We start from the raw sequence: 18377 nt of genomic DNA on the forward strand, positions 1-18377 counted from the left end.
TGCTTAGCTCATTACTGGGCCTTCAGAGAGCCAAAGCACCAGAGCAAACGCGAAGGTGAGCACAGGATCTTGACCACGGAGCCCATCACACAGCCAGGCTCACTCTGGTCTCACACTCACTAAAGGAACATCCTCGGAACAAGCAGTGTCAGAGATCCAAGCTTCAGTCTGCTCCTCTCGGAGCAGTGCCCCTGTGTCCCCATCACATGGGATGACACAGGGAACATCCAGGGCTTTGGTACCTGTCTTCCGGGGAGGGTGCCACGACCATCATCATACAGAGCTGTGTCCATATCCACGAGGGACACGCAATAACCAGCTCCCGTTCAGAGACAAGCCTCCAGTACCAGGACCTGCTTCACAGAAGGTGAAGGAGCCAGGGTGCCCTGGGCAAGTCCACAGCTTCCAAGGATGGTGATGGCTAATGCTCTGCAGATACGTGGCTCCAGGCTCCATCTGTCGGCGGCACATGTGCTATTTTTGCTGTTGTCTGCCTGCAGCCCTTAGAAAGTAAAGTTTGGGAGCCAGGCCTTGGTGCCAGTGCCTGAAACTACCTGGTGCACAGTAGGTGTGCAGTGAACAATTGTTGGTGAGTGAGTGAGCAACGCTGGATGTACACGCGTGTCATCAGGATGGCGATAGCCTACGAGGACTGAAAAAGGTTCCCTGGGGATGGCCCAGCCAAAGGCCTCCTGAGAGATCAGAGGGAGCAGCCGAGAGGAGGAGTGGCCTGAGAAACAGAAGGAAAACAGAAGCCATGGGTCATGCTGCCCCACTGCCCGGGTAGCCCTCTGTGTCACCACGTCCCACCCAGGACTGGAATTAATTACCTGCTGCTGTCAAGGGCTAGAGAGGAGCCAGGCCCGGGTGAGGAGGACCAGAGGGCAAGTGCCCATCTCCAGGAGCGGGTGCACTTGGCCCAGCTCACAGATGCCCCCTGGGAAGGTGACCTATGTGGCTGGAGCTGCTAGTCCTCTGGGCCACGTCAGACACTGGAGTTCTCACTCACAAGGCACCGATCTATAAAGGCTCACACTCGTTCAGTGGCCAGGAAGAAGCCAGCCTTGCTCTTTTTTGAACAACCCACTCTTTGGGAACTCATGCATTCCAAGAGACCAATATCAGTCCCCTCTGAGGGTGATAAACCCGGGACCTTCTTACCTCCCGCTAGGCTCCACCTGGCAAAGTTTCTACCGCCTCTCACACAATCAGATTGGGGTCTACGCCCCCAGCACATGGACACGTAGGGGAAAAGACACATGCAAGCCATATAGCACCTCACTAAGCCTGGGGTGCCCCATCTGTAAAAGGGGGTGGCAATGAGGTCATCACACATCTACCTCAAAGGAAGGAGTGCTTTACAAAATGTGTGTGTGTGTGTGTGTGTGTGTGTGTGTGTATCCCAACAACAGTGGGCAATGGCGTGATCCCCTGGGCCCAACGCGGACAGACAGCAGGGGCTGGTGAATGTCAGGGAGGCTTAGGATCAGGCTCCCAAGAGATCACGCAGAGGGGCCTGGCCGTTGACACTACGGGTAGCGGAGAGGAGCCTGCATGCAGAGCCCTCCTCGGGTTGTTCCTTTCAAACCCCTGGAGCATTGATTAGGAAACGCAGGCCCAGGCAAGGGTAAGTACTGGACTCAGGCACACAGTGTGCGGGTCCCAGCTCCAGGCAGCACACAGGGTTCCTGACTCCCGCCCAGCACCCCTTATGCAACAACAAGCCGCTGTTTTCTTTTCTTTTTTCAGTACTGGGGATGGAACCCAGCACCTCACACATACTACACAAGCGCTCGACCACTGAGCTACATCCCAGCCCTGTTCAGTTTTTGAAACAGGGTCTTACTAAGTTGCCCAAACTGCCTCAAACTTGCAATGCTCCTGCCTCAGCCTCCGAGTAGCTGGAATTATTGGTGTATACCACTGCAGCCAGCTTTTAACTCTTTTTAAAAACTGACAGACACAAAATAACTTGTACATATTTGTGCGGTACAGTGTGACATTTTGATTCATGCACATAACCGTCGGGATATGGTCAGGACAGTCAGCACGCCCATCACCTTGGACTCTCACCATTTCTCTGCGTGGTAAACATTCAAAACCTCTCCACTAACTGTTTCAAAATACACAATTAATTGTTGTCAACCAGTTACCCTACCGCTCTTCCTCCTGTCCAACTGTACCCATATCTGTTAACCATCACTCTATCCCATCTTCCCAGCCTCTGCTTAACCACTATTCTTCTCTCTTCTATGTGAAGTGCATTCTACATAAAAGTGAGATAAAAGTGTGATATTTATCCCTCTGTGCATGGTTCATTCCACTTAATATAATCTAATCCTACAAACGACAGCATTTCCTTCTTTATGGGTGAATAGCATTCCATTGTGTGCATGTACCACATTTTCTCTATCCATTCATTTGTTCACGGACACCTAGAATGATTACACTTCTGGTCCAGTGAGAGAATACACAGAGTTTGGGAAACAAGCAGCCCCAATAGCTACTTCTCCTGTTGCATGTTCTTTGTAGTTGCGGTTTTTTCAAGGCCAGATAAATAAGCTTTGTGGGTGACCAAGGACAGCCTCCAAGCCCAAGAAGACAGCCCTGCCTGGTGAGGAGCGGGCAGCAGGCACCTTCTGCCCACACCCTGTTCATGACCCTGGGAACTGCACTTCCCTTCCACACAGCGTCCTCTCTGGGATGGGCCAGCCTCCGAGAGGCCCGCAGTCACTCCTTCCTTCGGGGGAACGGCGGCGCCAGCGCATGCCCTCACGGGAAGCCCTCGGGAGTGTTCCTGGCTGCTCTGCTCCAAGCTGTCACTCAGGCCCGGCCCCCCCTTGGCACTCACATCCTGCCCCCACCACTCTCCCTGACCCTCACCCACTGAGGACGGACTTCCCCGGGGCCTGTGCTGGGACTGCGGGGACAGACAGAGGAGGGCACCAGGAAGGGGATGGCCGCCCTTCCTGAGGCTCTCTGCGCCCTTGCCCACCCTCTTCTTCTTAATGACGATCCCTGGCTCACTGCTTCCCACAGTGAAGCTCCCACGGTGCAGGTGAGAAACTGCAGCTCTCAGAGGGAAGGGCTTTCCCAGGTCCCTCAGTCACACAAGAGAGGGGTCTGAACCAGCAGTCTCCAGACAGAAACCTTGACATTTCTCAGAGCAAAGACTGGCACCGTCTGGGGTGCTCCCCTCTCACTCCCCGACCACTGCCTCCTGCACACATGCGCACTCACACAGTTAGCAAGATCACAGACCCCAGAGAAGCCTCGATTTGGACTCCCTAGTCAGGACTCCTGGCTTAAAAGCCCACAGGTCTAGGTAGCTCACTTGAGAACAGCCACCTGCGTATGTAAAAGATGTACTACTCTTGCTGGCTGTTGTGGCGTACGCCTGCAATCCCAGCACTCAGAGGCTGAGGCAGGAGGAACTCTGCAAGCTCGAGGCAAACCTGAGCTACACAGCAAGACCCTGTCTCAAAACAACAACAACAAAAAGTACTCTCACACACTTTTCTAGAAGCACAGACCTCCTAGTTATCCTCAGGTTCCTCAGTTCTGACAGAGGTGGAGTGAGAATTAGTTTGATTCCTCTCAATTCTACTAAAAGAAAAACAGTGCAAAACCCACACTGAGGACAAACAGGGCTCAGCCTTGGTACCTTAGGGTGTGGCGAGGTCTACAGCTAAGTGAAGACAGCGAGCCCCCTGACGCGTGATCGCTGTCAGCCCCGGGTAACCCCCACCACGCAGAACCTCCAGGCTGTCCAAGAGAAGTCAGAAGGCCAGGACTTCATGTGAAATCTTCAGAGAAAACACTAGCCACAAATTTCTACAAGCATCAGGCACCCTGGAGCAAATGTGTGTGTGGGTCCAGTTTTTGACCTGGCTCTAACATGGCTAGACAGGTGGGCCTGTCTGACCTGGTACACCCGTCCCCAACAGCACAAGGCTGCGGGTGCCAGGGACCCGTGTTTTCACACAGGGCAATCTGCCCCTAAGGGAATTTGGCAATACCAAGAGACACTGGGGGGAGGCAACAAGGGTGGCAGACGGCAGTGTCACCCAGTCAGTAGAGGCCAGGAATGCGCCGAACATCCTACCATGCGCAGCCCACCCCGTGACACAGAACTGCCCTGCCTCAGCGCTGAGACCGAGAAACCCCGGCACAAAGGCTTAGGAGCGGTCCGGGGGCCTCCGCAGAAGCCTGTCACCCAGACTTCCCACAGCTGCCATTTTCTGCTGTGGCAATTTCAACAGCGAAGGATTCTACGGCTAAAAAGTCTGGGAAGCCCTAGTACAGATGGTGGGAGCCGAGACGTGAGCTTTGGGAGAAGACGCCGGCTTCTGGGTCAGGAGCAGCATGTCCCTAGCAGGTTCCCCAGGGACCATGGACAAGTCACCCGGTCCTCACCACCTCATCCCCAAGAGGGCCATTGCTGCCCTGCGACCCTGCTGACTTTGTCACGTTGGCCTGGCTCCATGTGCCACCACCAGAGCATCCCCCGGGGCAAAAGCAGGCTCTTCCTGTATCTTGCTCACCCGTCCCGCCAGGTGTGCTGCCGTACTCAAGGAAAATCCAGAGGGCAGGAGCCAGGGCCATGGCTTGGACAGGCAAAGAGCTTAAACTAGAACCCAACTGAGTTGCTTCCTTTTAATTCTATTTATGGCAAGTAGGTCCTACTTTTCCATACAGGGCAGTGATATGAAGGCTTCTTTTTCAGATTTGTACTTTCTATGAAATCCGTATTTGTAATACAGAAGGGATGGATACTCATGCTGGAAAATCGGAACACGCAAATGTAACATACCTCGATCTCTTAGACTTTCTTAGCCCTGCCTTATATCCCTTCTATCTCCCCGACTCCCTTCTTCTCTAAAGTGGTTTCTTTTAAATAAATTATTGAATTACTAAAATGTGAGTTATCTTTAAAAAATTATTAAGGACACAGAAGGAAAGAGGTTGGGAGAAGCAGCCTTACCAAGGGCTCTTATAAAGCTCATCGCTTTTGGGGTTTTGTTTCTGTGGTGCTGGGGATGGAACCCAGAGCCCGGCACTCGAGAGGCAAAGGCTTCGCCTCTGAGCCACACGGCAGCCTGCCGAGCGCGGAGCATCCACTGACAAAAAGAGGAAGTTTCCATCAAGGGCAACCCAGGAAGACTCCAAGGTTGAGGCGGCCTTCCTGGCCACTAACCTGGAGGTCAGCAGGGAGGCTCCTCAGCAGATAAACTCGTGGCAAACTCGCGGCGGCCAGAAGTTCCCCTGACCCCATGTTTCCTCTGTGTGCTGGGGAGGCCCAAGGGACACAGCAGGCCCTGGAGATCCCTAGGCCTTCCCACCCACCTAAGATCCCCTTTCTTAAACTATTCGGGGCTGACATGGTCTCCAAGTCTCACTACGTCAAAGCAGAAGTACAGGGGCTGCAGGAAACTGAGGGGCCAGAGAGAGGAGTGGGAATGTAAAAACAATCTAGGGGAAGAGGGGAGAGAAAGGCGATGGCATTTACTAGGCAACCACTCTGCCCTTATCTAACCTACACATCTTAATCCTCACAGCCAGGCCATGGACTAGGCTTTATCACCCTCCCCCATTTCAGAGATAGAGAAACAGACTCAAAGATTAGCTAAAATCCCACTGGGCAGCAAGAACCAGAACTAAAACCAGTTCCTCCACCCCAGGGCAGGAAAGAGGAGAGCAGAGTCAGAGACTGAACAAACTAACAGCGGAGAGAGAGGGCAGCTTGCTCCGCTGAGATCCCCCGGGGGTTTCCCAACGCCGGTTACAACTACCCCACCCTACCTGGCCATGCAGCTCTCCCCGCACACACTGGATGCCCCGGGCCCTGGCCTGCACTGCTTCCTGTCCTCCCTCAGCCAGCTGCCCCCCGAATGTCCCCAGAGAGATCTTCTCTGGAGCGCACACCAGGCTCTCCCTGTCCCTGGACCGCACCCCCGATTTTGCCTCATGTCATCTTGGTCCTTATCACAGCTTGAGTCTGTGTCTATGGGTTTACGAGCCATCTCTCTGCCAGACTGGGAGCTCCCTGAGGACCAGGACCGTGTCCCCACCTGCTAAGTCCCAGCCCCTAGCAGACCTGGCGAATCACAGTGTGGTCTCACTCATATCCCTCTCCCGCTCACTTCCTCTGCCCCTGCAGCCCTAACAGCCCCCATCTGGTCCTCTACAAGCCCAGGGCATTTGCACTTCCTACCCTCTACCTGACACCTTCACGGCTCTTTCGAGATCAGCTGAACTATTGCCTCACGAGAGAGCTTTGCTCTGTCCTCCTGCCCCTGCCCAGGAAGCTCCACCGCTTTTCCCCATTGTTTATTTTTTCTTCTACCCATTTAACTACTTGCCACCTACTTTTTTTTTTTTTTACCCCCACAACACTGGGGATTGAACCCAGAAGTGCTCTACCACTCAGCTACATCTCCTGCCCTGTTTATTTTGAGACAACCTCTTGAAAGCTGCTTAGTCCAACCTTCAATTTGCAATCCTCCTGCCTCAGCCTCCAGAGTAGCTGAGATAGCAGCCACGTGCCACCATGCTCAACTCACTCATTTTTTTCTTTGCTTTCAGGGTGTTTGTTTCTACCACTAGACTTTGAGCCCAGGGAGGTCAGGGTCCTTCTCAACTGTGTCAGTACAATCACACTGGCAGCTTGAAATCGACCGCATGGGGAGTATTTACACCACAGACATGGGCACACGCTGCACACCAGGGCTCTTCTTCCCAGGGCGCCAGCTGCTGCACATTTCCCAGCATGCCTCTTTCCTGCTCCCACGATGAATGTGCAGAACAGACCTCACCCTTGAAAGACTTCTCCAGAGACTGAGATCTGGTGCAAGGGGCAGTGACATGGCAGAGGGAACTCAGAAGGCCAGGCTGGGGTTTCCTGCGTTCGGTCATGGGGGGCTGGGCGTGGTCAGAGCCCCGCTGTCTACACTGCTCAGTGGAGGAGCCACTGACCACGCCTGGCCACGGAGCTGCGACATGTGGCTTGTGGGGCAGGAACTTCATTATTTTATTCACATCTAATCACTTTACCTTAAAGCAGACACTCAATTCAGTTACTGGGAGATCTCTAAGACTGTGGAATCACCTGGGGATGAGAATCAGCTTTTTTCAACTATCAACTTTATGACATCTAGATACAGACCCAGGATTTCTGATGAAAACTAATCATTTTTAAATTGAGATGTGCTGAAACTGCTACACATATTGGATTTGAAGACTTAGTAAAAAAGTAAAATACCTTACTAATAATTAGTTTTGTTTTGTTCTGAGATAGGGTTTTGCTATGTAGTTCAGGCTGGCCTTGTACTCACTACATAGCCCAGGCTGACCTCAAACTTGTGGCAATCCTCCTGCCTCGGCCTCCCAAGTACTGAGATTACAGGTGTCAAAACTACTGGGATTACAGTACGTCAAAAATGTTGTATTACTGATACACCAGGTTAAATAACTATTTAAATTAGATTTATCCATTTCTTTTTGCTCTTTTGAATGTGGCTACTGGAAACTTATATATGTGACTCACATTATATGTGTAATGGAAAGGGCCAATCTAGAGCATTTGGGGTTGCTTCATACCACCCACTTGCACCATCTGATACTTGAAAAGCAGAAGTGGAAGTAAGAAACCACTAAAAGAATTCTTTTAAGCTTACAAGTTCTAGAAGAAAATGAGCTCCGCTTGTCTGACTGGTGAAGGACCTTCACCCTGAACAAGGGGAAAGTCTTGTCTCTGGCTGCCACAGCTGCACAAGAGGGCTGCCACCACCCAGGTTCTCACTTTCCCGAGAGCAGACCCCGGGCCCAGGGCTGATTTTGTGGGACTCTCACATAGATAAGCTGACTCTTGGGAACACAACAAAGACCCAGGCCTGGCCACAAGATATGCTTGAGAACCATCCCACAGAAGTAAACCCCAAAGGGCTGGCATACCCTTAACTCTCAGAACCACATGACTTCTCCCTCCCACACTTGCACACACTTGTCCTGCTCATTAGATTGTGCTTCTTTCTCTTGTCTTTCTAAAGGACTCCTACGCATCCTGCAAGACCCAGTTCAAATGCCCTTTCCTCTGAAGCCTTTCCTTACCAGATGATGTTATATCCTTGGGCTTCTGATGCAACCTCTTCTTACCACTTCCTGATCAGACTCAATGCCTTAACTCTTGGCCCTCAAATGTGAGTTCTAGAACACAGAACATGTGGGTCTCCCCTGAAACCTAGAATAGTGGTTCTCAAACTTAGGTAAATATCAGAGTCCCCTGGAAGGCTCCATAAAATGCAGATTGCTGACCGAATTTCTGATGTCTCTGTGCGTGACTAAGAAGGTCCCGGGCAATGCTCATGCTGTTCCAACAACCATTACTCTGAAAAGTCAAGGACAAACTTCTGACCTCGGCACTCAGGCCTTCTACAGCTCGGCCTCCAATTATTTTACCACCCAGATCTTCCGCACGCACTGCCCTCATCTGAGACTAGCAACCGCCCGAACACGCTATGCCTTTCGGCCTCCACACTGCGCCCGTGCCACCCGCTGCAAGGCTTCCTTCGTTTGCCACCAGCTTCCGGCGCAACCTCGATCAGGAACCTGAATCCCCCAAAACAAGGACACAGCACCTTTCAAAGTCAACAGGACAGCGAATGTAGGCTGTGGGGGCAGCTCGCAAAGAGGAGGGTAAGAAATGGTTTCGGCCACAGTAATAGCCTTGGATGGGAAAGTACCAGCCGAGCAATCGGGGACAATCTGGGAACAGAAAATCCTGGTGTAGCTATTTAAACAGGACAGTCACAAGCCAGAATTGTTCTTTTTCTCTATCTCGTTGTCCAGCCCCTCCACATTCTAGCTGTGTGGCTTGGAGACAATATACTCAGTTTCTTTGTTTCTCATCTGCCTCTGCAAGACAAGGACAAAGCAACAACCTCAGAGAGTAAGATTAGGTGACAGTGAGCCTGCAATACACGCTGGCTCTTCTTGGTGTCAGCTTTGAACCCGGGAGAGTAATGAACTTGGGACCTAACCACAATCAATAATGGGGACAGACACATGAGATTTTTCTTAATGGCATAATCGGCAGTCTAAAAAATACACGAATGAACAAGAGGAACAAACAAGCAAATGGGTGGATGGAAGGTGGCCAACAGGAGAATTTTTTGGTTCACATCAAAAATGGCTGTGTGAGCCAAGTTTGGAGATAGAAATTTTTAAAACATTAAAAACTGAGCTGAGTAAGGTGGCGCATGTCTGTAATCCCTGCACTCTGGGAGACTGAGGCAGGAGAATCACAAGCTCAAGCCCTGCCTGAGCAACTCTGCAATTTAACTGTATGTATGTATGTTTCTCTGTCCTAATTTATAGAGCTGTTTTTTGAAATGTTATTCTTCTTTAAAGAGATCATACAACTATTACATATATTACCATCAGAGAAAAATGAGAACATACAGAAAAGAAAAAGAGAAAAACGTTAAAACTATCCATACACATTCACACTGGAGATAACCACTCCAGACCATATCTCAAAAAATAAAAAAGGCCAGGCACGGTGGCACATGCCTATAATCCCTACACTTAGAAGGCTGAGGCAGGAGGATCACTCAGAGTATGAGGCCAGCCTGAGCTACACAGTGAGTTCAAAGCCGTTGTGAACTACATAGCAAGACCTTGTCTCAAAAAAAAAAAAAAAAAGAAAAAGAAAAACATGTTCTGTCACCAGTGGTTATCTCCAGTGTAAATACTTGGATGGTTTTAACCATTTTTTCTTTGCTTTTCTGTATATTCTTGTATTTCTCTGATGACGAGACATATATAAAATTTGTATGATTTCTTTAAAGAAGAAAAACCATTTTAAAAGGAGCTCTGTAAATCAGGGCAGAGAAAACACACAGTCTTCACTTCCCCAGCCTCAGCGTGACCCTGAGCAAGAGGCCTCCCTCTCTGCGCCTCTGTCCCCTCCTCGGAGAAAGGGTGACCACTCAGTGACTCTCCCCACTCTCCTCTACTCCTGAGGGCCCGGAGACAGTGGACAGAGAAGGGCTTGGAGAGCTGAGGCCGACAGCCCCTGCTATCTAAGTAGCTCCCCAAGGAGATGCTCCAACAGGTGGCCTCCTTCTGGGGCAGGAACTGTCGGGGGACAGAGCTCCGGCGCTGCCTGCAGTGGTGTAAGGTTCTCGTGTTGGAAGCCTGGTCCTTGGTGGGTTGGAACAGTGGGACCTTCAGGAGGTGAGGACTGGTGGGAGGTCTCAGGTCCTCGGGTGCGCTCCCCTGGAGTGGGCAAACAAAGCCTCCTACAACCCTGGTCTCCCTGGCCTCTGTCCTGCAGTGTGACCTCTCCCTCCAGCACGTGCTCTCGCCAGGAAGTCGTCTACCATGAGGTCCTCGCCCAAGCTGAGTCTGCGCTGGCGCCACGGCCTGGACCCTCCAGAACTATGAGCTCTCTTCTTTATAAAGTGCCCAGCCCCTAGAGTTTCATTATATAAAGGCATACAGACGAACGCAAGCTAACAGAGCCAAGTCCCCACTCCAGGGCCGCTGTCCTCCCTGTGCTGACTTCAGTCTGCAGGCTGCACAGTGAGAGGGACACGCAACGGTCTGTAAGCTCTCTGTTGTTTTCTTAAGCACCAGCATCTTTTTCTCAAATGAAACAGATTTCCCCAGGAAGCAACGGCAGTTCTGTTCCAATCATGAGGCATTCTGTTGCAAAAAAGCCAGGACTCTATTTCCCATTGTTTTAAATGGGAAAAATGATAATATGTCGATAAGCTGTCTACCAATTTCCTGAAACGTAACTAAAACACAGTAAAACTCTATACATAATAAACTATCATGATAGGGTATATAAGGCTTAAAACACCCCTTTCTGGTCTAGGGGTACAGCTCAGGGTAGAGAGGGTTTGGAGTCCAGTCACAAAGCCCTGTGTCCACCGGCCACAGTAAGATTCCTCCCTGATCACTACACAGTTCTGAAGCCCACTACTCACCGCTGTGTGTGGTAACATGACCCCGGGCCCTCTCAGCGCCAGGGACAGCTGAGATAGCCATCCACCTATTGGCCTCTCAGCAGCCTTCTCAGAAGATCTATCTACACATGATTCTGATGTTCCTCCAACTGCATGGAGAATTTATTTGGGACTTTCCCTACACACTATTTTGCTTCAGTGTGGTACTGATTTGGGGGACATAAATATGGTATTTGGGCTGGGGGGGTCTATCTCAGTGGTAAAGCATTTGCCTAGCACATGCAAAGCTCTGGGTCCTACCCTAAGCAACACATACACACACATACACACACACACACACACACACACACACACACACACAAATTTTATGCATAAAACTGGCTTCCAAAGAACAGAGAACAGGGGAGTGTGGAAAACCCCCCTTCTTTGATGCTGTAGCAGCTGCAGAACAGATGCTAATACCACAAATAACAGAACAGCCAGCACCTACCCAGCTCTTACATGGGCCCAGCGCTGTCCTGGGGACCTGTCAGGAAACAACTCATTCAACCCTGCAATCTTCCAGGAGTTGAGGACTACAGGAGCTAGGGACTACACCTTTTTCCAAAATGCTTCAGACTTTGGACTATTTCAGATCTGGACCATTTCAGATTTTGAACTATTCATAAATATTTTACCAACTGAATAGCCCTAGTCTGAGTATCCGAAATCCAAAATGCTCTGAAACCCAAAAGTTTTTTTTAGTACTGTTCACATGTTAGAATGATTTAGATTTCAGATTTTTGGATTAAGGGGGGTTACTCTGTATTATTATTCCTATTATATAGATGGAAAAGCCAAGGCCCTGAGAGGCTTAGAGTAGGTCTAGGATTACCCAGCTTTATAAGCAGTAATATTGGAACTTAGGGAAAGACACTGGAGCTCTGGAATTCCCTCCTGCTCCAGACCATTGTCCTACTCCCAAAAGGGGGAGACACCATGGGAAGAGGATGGCCAGGGCCTCAGAGCCCCCCACTGCACCTGCCCCTTGCCCCAGCCCTTGCCTTCAAAGAGATACCAAGGAAAAGCTGAAGGCCAAGCGAACTCTAGAGCACCAGGCCAAGGGGCCGAGGGACCACGGGGCAGTGCCCTTACCCACAGCTTCCCGTCATAGTAGTAGGCTCCCAGGAGCTTCACGATGTAGGGGTGGTCGCAGGTGGCCAGGATCTCAATCTCCACGATGTAGTCCTCAAGCTCCTCCTCGCTCTTCGTCTCGATGACTTTGGCAGCAGCCAAGGCACCCGTCTCCTTGTTCTTGGCCTGCAAAGGGAAACACAAAGGTCAGAGAGGCAGGTGGGCAGGAAGCTGACCCCTGGAAGGCAGCCCAAGGAGCCCTGTGTGAGTGTGAAAACAGAGGCCGGATGTCCGGCGGCCTAAGACGATGGGTCAGGACAGACACTGTTCTGGACCAGGGCCAGCAAAATACATCGCGTCCACACAGAGGAACACACGCCAGAAACAATGTTCTGTGTTTAACAATAAGAAGTACAACACATCCATTCTGTAAAATAAATAAAACTTCAAGAATAAGCTAGTGCTGCAAATACCAACATGGAAAGACTGAAAGTGGCACAAAATAGAAAACTGCAAAGCATGGGGGCATACGCCTGTCATTCCAACTACTTGGGACAGGAAAATTGCAAGGTTGAGGCCAGCCTGGGCAATTTAGCAGGATCTGGTCTCAAAAAACTAAATAAAAAGAGCTAGGGATATACCTTAGTGATAGAGTATTTGTATAGCATGTATTGTAGTCAGTGTTTATAAGGCAAACAATTTAATACAAGACACGTAATTTATAGGATTATTTTATAATAGTCACCCAAAGAGTCAAAGTACAAAGGAGTGCAGAAAATCAGTCCACACACTAGAGACGCAAAGAATCCCGCTGAGGGCCTGGATCCCATGGCAATGTTCTGCATGAGTCCAACTGAAGACCTAGAGCCCATAACAATGCCCCCTGTGAGTCCAACAGTCCACAACAATGTCTCCTGCAGGCCTGCTTCAAGGGTCTGCACTAAGAAGGCCTTACGGCCAGTGGTGGACGCTAGAAAGTCTGTGCCAGCGGGACGAAGGATCTGTGCAAGCAGGCTGAGGGATCTGCACTGGAGCCAGGAAGCGACACTCAAAGTAAGGACCAGAGCTCCCCTGAAAAGTACCACAGCCATCCTCAGTGACAGTGAGGTCCCAAGTTCCTCCAACGAGAACAGTCGAGTTCATATCAGGAAAGCCAGCATGACCACCTCCTCCAGAAGAACCAAAAGCCCCAAGAGAATCTACAGCTCCCTAACAGCACCTCTTCTTCTTCTCCAGTCTTTTCGTTTTGTTGGCAACAGTCCTCAGGTGGGCCTTCCACACCCAGCTGATTCAGTTCAGCTGTGTGTTACAAGTTGCCCACCAGTTGTCAATCCATCACAGTATGCTAGCACAAAGCCCTGAGCTCTATCCCCAGCACCACAAATACGCAAACCCACACGAAAGCTAAAGCAAAAAAGAAAACTATACATTCACACACATTCATATGTGTCTGTAAATGTGTGGAAAACTACACAAAGACAGTGCCTGACAGCAGGCCGGGAGGGATTCCTGGGCACTTTCATCCTCTCCACACTTCTGAGACAGTGTGAAGAGAAATGTTACGTCACTTCTCTGCATCATTTCACACAGTAGGATGAAGGGTTGGGGACGTGGCTCAGCGGCAGAGTGCTTCCCTAGCACGCACAAGGTCCCGGTTTGGATCTCTGCACTGCAAAAGCATTTTAACAAGTAGACTGCAAAAGACTTTTATGCAAATACCCAGTTCCACTGGAATTTCTCCCTAGATGCAAGGCACCTGGGCAACACAACTTTTTTTTTTTGAGACAGAATCTCACTAAGTTGCTCAGGGTCCCTTCATTAAAAGCAATGAAATTGTGGTGCACACTACGAGACGGATAAATCCAGAAGACCATGTATTAAGTGAAACAAGCCAGACACAATAGACTGAACACTTTAGGATTCCACTTCTGATGAGATACATTCATAGGGACAGAAACTAGAATTGCGGCTGCCAGAGATGGGGAAGAGGAAAATGAGTAGTTTCTGTTTAGTGGTTACAGAGTGTTTGTTGGGGATGATAAAAAATCTGGAGTACAGGTGGGGTCATGGTTCCCCCCAGCGCTATTCATAAGTTCAACTTGAGAACGAAGTAAACGCCACAGAACTGCACACTCATGAGAGACCAGCACGCTGAGTATGACATCATATACATCTTACCCCTATTTCAAAAGGAGAGTGTGAAAGAAAAATAACCATGCAAGCATGAGCTGGGGTCCCAGAAACGAGAGGCAACCCCACAGCTTCCCCGGGTGTCCCGCGAGCCAGGGGGATGCTGGGTGAGCATCCTCCCCTGCCACAAAATTCCAGTGTCAGAAAAGGGCACATTTTGTGACAACAGGGCTCCTAAAAGCAAGCTGTTCACACGGAGACTGAGCAGCCGCCAGCTGCAAAGCACAGGAAAATGGGCTTTGTGAGGCTCTGCAAGCAACTCAGGGCTGGTCCCCACCTCAGCGTCTTCCTGGGGATTGACCCAGTCTTGTCCTATGATGATTATGGGCGCCGACTCCAGCAAGAATGCTGGTGGCAGAGTTCCTCTTGCCCCCCATGGACGGTGACACACGTTCACCACCACAGGATCAGAACCCTGCCCCCAGCAACTCAGTTTCCCCCCTCCAACATCAATTAGAGAGCAGATGAGACCTTAATGGCACCCATGGGTCTGGGTCATCCAACTTCAAAGACTGACCACTTTCTGCTCCTGCACAAGGTTCCCTCTGCACAGGGTTCTCACTGGACAGGGACAGAGCCACCCTTCCCCAGCCCTGCGGGTCCTGGCCTAGTTGGAGAAACCCCTTCCCCTGAGAGAGGGACGTGATTGCGTGCCTAGGATGGGAGGCGGGACCTTGGAGGGGCTCCCAACCTGACCAGGGAGGCTTCTGGAAGGAAGTGATGCACCGGCCTGACGCAAACAGGCAATTTTTGTGTTCATTTGCTTTTTATATGTTTATTCTCAGCCTGGGTACATTTTTTTGTTCACTGTACTGCAAAGTCCCCGGGTCACAGAATGACCACAGCTGCACATTTATCAGAGCCCACGCCACATAGCACTTCCTCCACGTGTTAACTCAGCCACCGCCTCCACCACCTTCTGACGCCAGCGCTATTATATTATGCTCTATTCAGACGAGAAGACTGAGGCACAGCCCTGATAAAGTGCAGCGTAGATCTCGAAGGCTGCCAGGCCGGCTCCCAAATCCATACTCTTCCTCCACCAAGTCCTTCCCAGGTCAGAGGCTCTAAAACCTGCAGATCCGACCCAGGAGCCCAGGCCAGGGTAGGGAACACGAGAGGCCAGGTCTGGTCCTGGAACTTGCCTGCTCGTCGGCTCAACTCGGTGGGGTCTTTGCCCCTAAACTGAACTTGAAAGTTCGTTCAGAGGACCTTAGAAATCTATCAATTAAGCAACTGAGCGCTCCCCTCCCCCTCCCCTTCCCCTCTCCCTCTCTCTGTGGCACACACACAACGGAGTGCATACCTTTAGAGTTCTTGTAAAGCTGATTTCTTTTAATGTCTCTACCAGGGAACTGGCAAAGCATCCTTTCACTTCTGCACAGCGCTCCCCACCCCACGCCTCCTCCCCATTCTCACCCTCCTCCCCGAGCCCAGAGAAACTGGGCAGCCCTGCTCCTTCGCAGGGAGGAAGGCTGGGGACTGATAGGGGTGGCCCCAGAAACCACCTTGACCATGCTGACCAGGCTGAGGCCAGCCCTTTGGCCAACCGCCTTTCCCTCTTGAGAGCCGGTGAAAAGGCCGCCTGTTACCTTCCCCTGCGCTTCCTGGAAAGGGATGTTTCCCTTAACCGTGGAGGAGGTGAGAATTATTTTCCAGGAGCGCACAAAATCACTTTGCCTGCCACCCTGAAAGGCAGCATTGACCACAGGGCCGGGCCTCCAGCAGGGTGCCAGCATCACCACGAGGGAAGAGGCCGCCTAGCACCCTGCTCAGAATTTACAGACACCAGCCAGAGCCTGCCACTGCAGGGGCTCTCAGGAGAAACCATGGGCTGTGAAGTGACTTGGCCAAAGTTAAATTCCTTAAAAGTCTGTCTGAAGCAACAACCCACCGTGAGGCCACAGGGATGTAACAGTGTGGATGATTATAGTGGCGGACACTGCCGGAGCGCTCACAGCCAGCCCTTGAAGACAGATACCATGGTGCCCCCCACCCTTCCAACAGACGAGGAAACAGACTCAGAGAGTCCTACAGTTTGTCTCAAGTCGCACAGCAATAGGGGGATAAAGGTAGGATCCACACGCGAGCCTGCCTGGATCCAGGACCCTGAGCTCCTAATCACGTCCCCAAAGCCCTTTCTCAGTCAGGGCTCCAGCTTCCCTATTCCATCTCCCTGTGCTAAAAGTGAAGGCCAACCACATCCAATAGCAACCGCTCACCCTGAGGAACAAGTGCTGCGACTGCCAGATTTTAATCCACCCCGAGTCATTAAGGCTGGCGTTGCTTGTGGTGCACATTTCCCAGGCAGGCGGATTCAGGCTTGGAGAAGAACTGGGAGCCACGCAGGATGGCGAGCTACGGCGGTGCCCTGACTCCCAGTCTAGAGCTCTCTTTACTATACCGTGCTGCCAGGAAGCAGCCTGTTTTCTATGCATTCATTCACTCATTCACTCACTCATTCAGTCATTATTTAGTGAGCCCAAGTTAGTGTGAGGCACTTCTAATGAACAAGTCCTAGGACCCTGATGGTGAACCTTTTAGAGCTTCCAGTGATAACGAACAGCCACAGGTTTGCCACCACTGTCCAACAAGAACTTGTTGACGAAATCATAGCGCTTCCACCCCTCAGGACATAACACCCTTCCTTCCTTGATTTTGCTTCAGCACAGCCCGCGGGGTGTTCTTTCCAGTCCCTAAACTGCAAGAGAGCTAACTCCATGTCACTAAGTAGAAAGGTGCAGGTGATTCATCTTGGCCAATGAGAACCCTGCATTCTCTCTAGCCTCAGTGATTGGCTCAAGAATAGGCATGTGATCAAGTCAACCAATGAATTTTATGCAACCTAAGGCCAATTACTAAAACAGCTGTAACTGCTTACAACCCTTCCTTTTCTCTGAGTCTGCAGCCTGGGGCCACCACAGCCCCAAAGGGAACCTGGAAATGAAATGGGAGTCCCATGCTTTAGAGGTGAGAGAGGACACTGCTTGGTTCCCTCAATTAATTTTTACAACTCTCTCTATACATCATCAATCCCACTTTTTTTTTCTTTTGGTTTTTTCAGAGAAGTCTCACTAGTAGTTCAGGCTGGCCTCAAACTCACTAGTCCAGCCTGGCCTTGAACTCGTGGCACTCCTCCTGTCTCAGCCTCCAGAGTGCTGGGCTTACAGGTGTGTGCCACCATGCCCAGCTCATTTCACCTGTAAGAAAAATGATGAGAAGATACAGCGGCACCCGACTGTATAGTTCCAGCTACTTGGGAGGCTGAGGCAAGAGAATCCCTTGAGCACAGGAATTTGGGGTCAACCTGGGCAACCCAGCAAGACCCTGCCTGAAAAAAAAAAAAAGGGCAATGACAAATGCTCAGAGAAGTAGTCATTTGCCCAAGGTCATGCAGCAGGTAAATAACAGGGCTAGGCAGTGAATTCCAGCGGTGTGATTTCAAAGTCTTTAGCCCTCACTGCTTTGCCAGAGGTGCCTACAAAACCCTGCAGACATATTGCCCGGGCCTCAGTTTCCCCTCTACAGAGGCTGAGGGTAGGGCAGGCTGTGGTGTGATCTTGGGGACCCGGCAGTCCTGGAAAGCAGAGTGGTCTGCACAGATGGGGTGCACGTGGGAATGATCGGGCAAGGAGTCACACACAGAACAAGTGGCCTAGCTGGGCGTGGTAGCACACGCCTGTAATCCCAGCACTCGGGAGGCTGAGGCAGGAGGATCGTTGTGAGTTCAAGATCAGCCTGGGCTACAAAGTGAGCTCAAGGCCAGCCTGAACTGCACAGCAAGACCCTGTCTCAAAAAGATTAAAAAAAAAAAAAATTAAAACAAAACAAGCGGCCATCTGTGGGCTCTGACGTCTTCTTTCCCACCAGCGAAGGCCAGGCCAGGGTCCAGCCGTGGGTGAGGGGATCCTCGCCTGGCCTTCTGCTGCCGACCAGCAGTGACTAACGCCTCAGCCCACACCCTGGAGAACAGACACACAGTGGCCACTTGTGTTTTCTGGCCCAGACACCTCTGTAGGAACAATCCTCCCCCTGTGACAGCCAGGGCCCAGCCTAGAGGAAGTGGGGCACCCACCCAGGGGCCCAGGCAGCCCATGCAGG

The 18377-nt window shown here is 51.0% G+C and overlaps 1 protein-coding gene across 1 annotated transcript in view; it reads right to left on the reverse strand.

Moving 5' to 3' along the window:
- Positions 1-18377, reverse strand: part of Stk10 (serine/threonine kinase 10) — a gene marked incomplete at its 5' end in the record, with an annotated part of 113681 nt that overhangs the window by 74853 nt on the left and 20451 nt on the right. The window contains 1 exon segment of the mRNA XM_005376335.2: positions 12108-12272. Within this exon segment, the coding sequence (XP_005376392.1) occupies positions 12108-12272 (165 nt within the window).

This window comes from Chinchilla lanigera, unplaced genomic scaffold (assembly GCF_000276665.1).
Source record: "Chinchilla lanigera isolate Chin_1 unplaced genomic scaffold, ChiLan1.0 scaffold00007, whole genome shotgun sequence".
Taxonomy (NCBI): domain Eukaryota; kingdom Metazoa; phylum Chordata; class Mammalia; order Rodentia; family Chinchillidae; genus Chinchilla; species Chinchilla lanigera.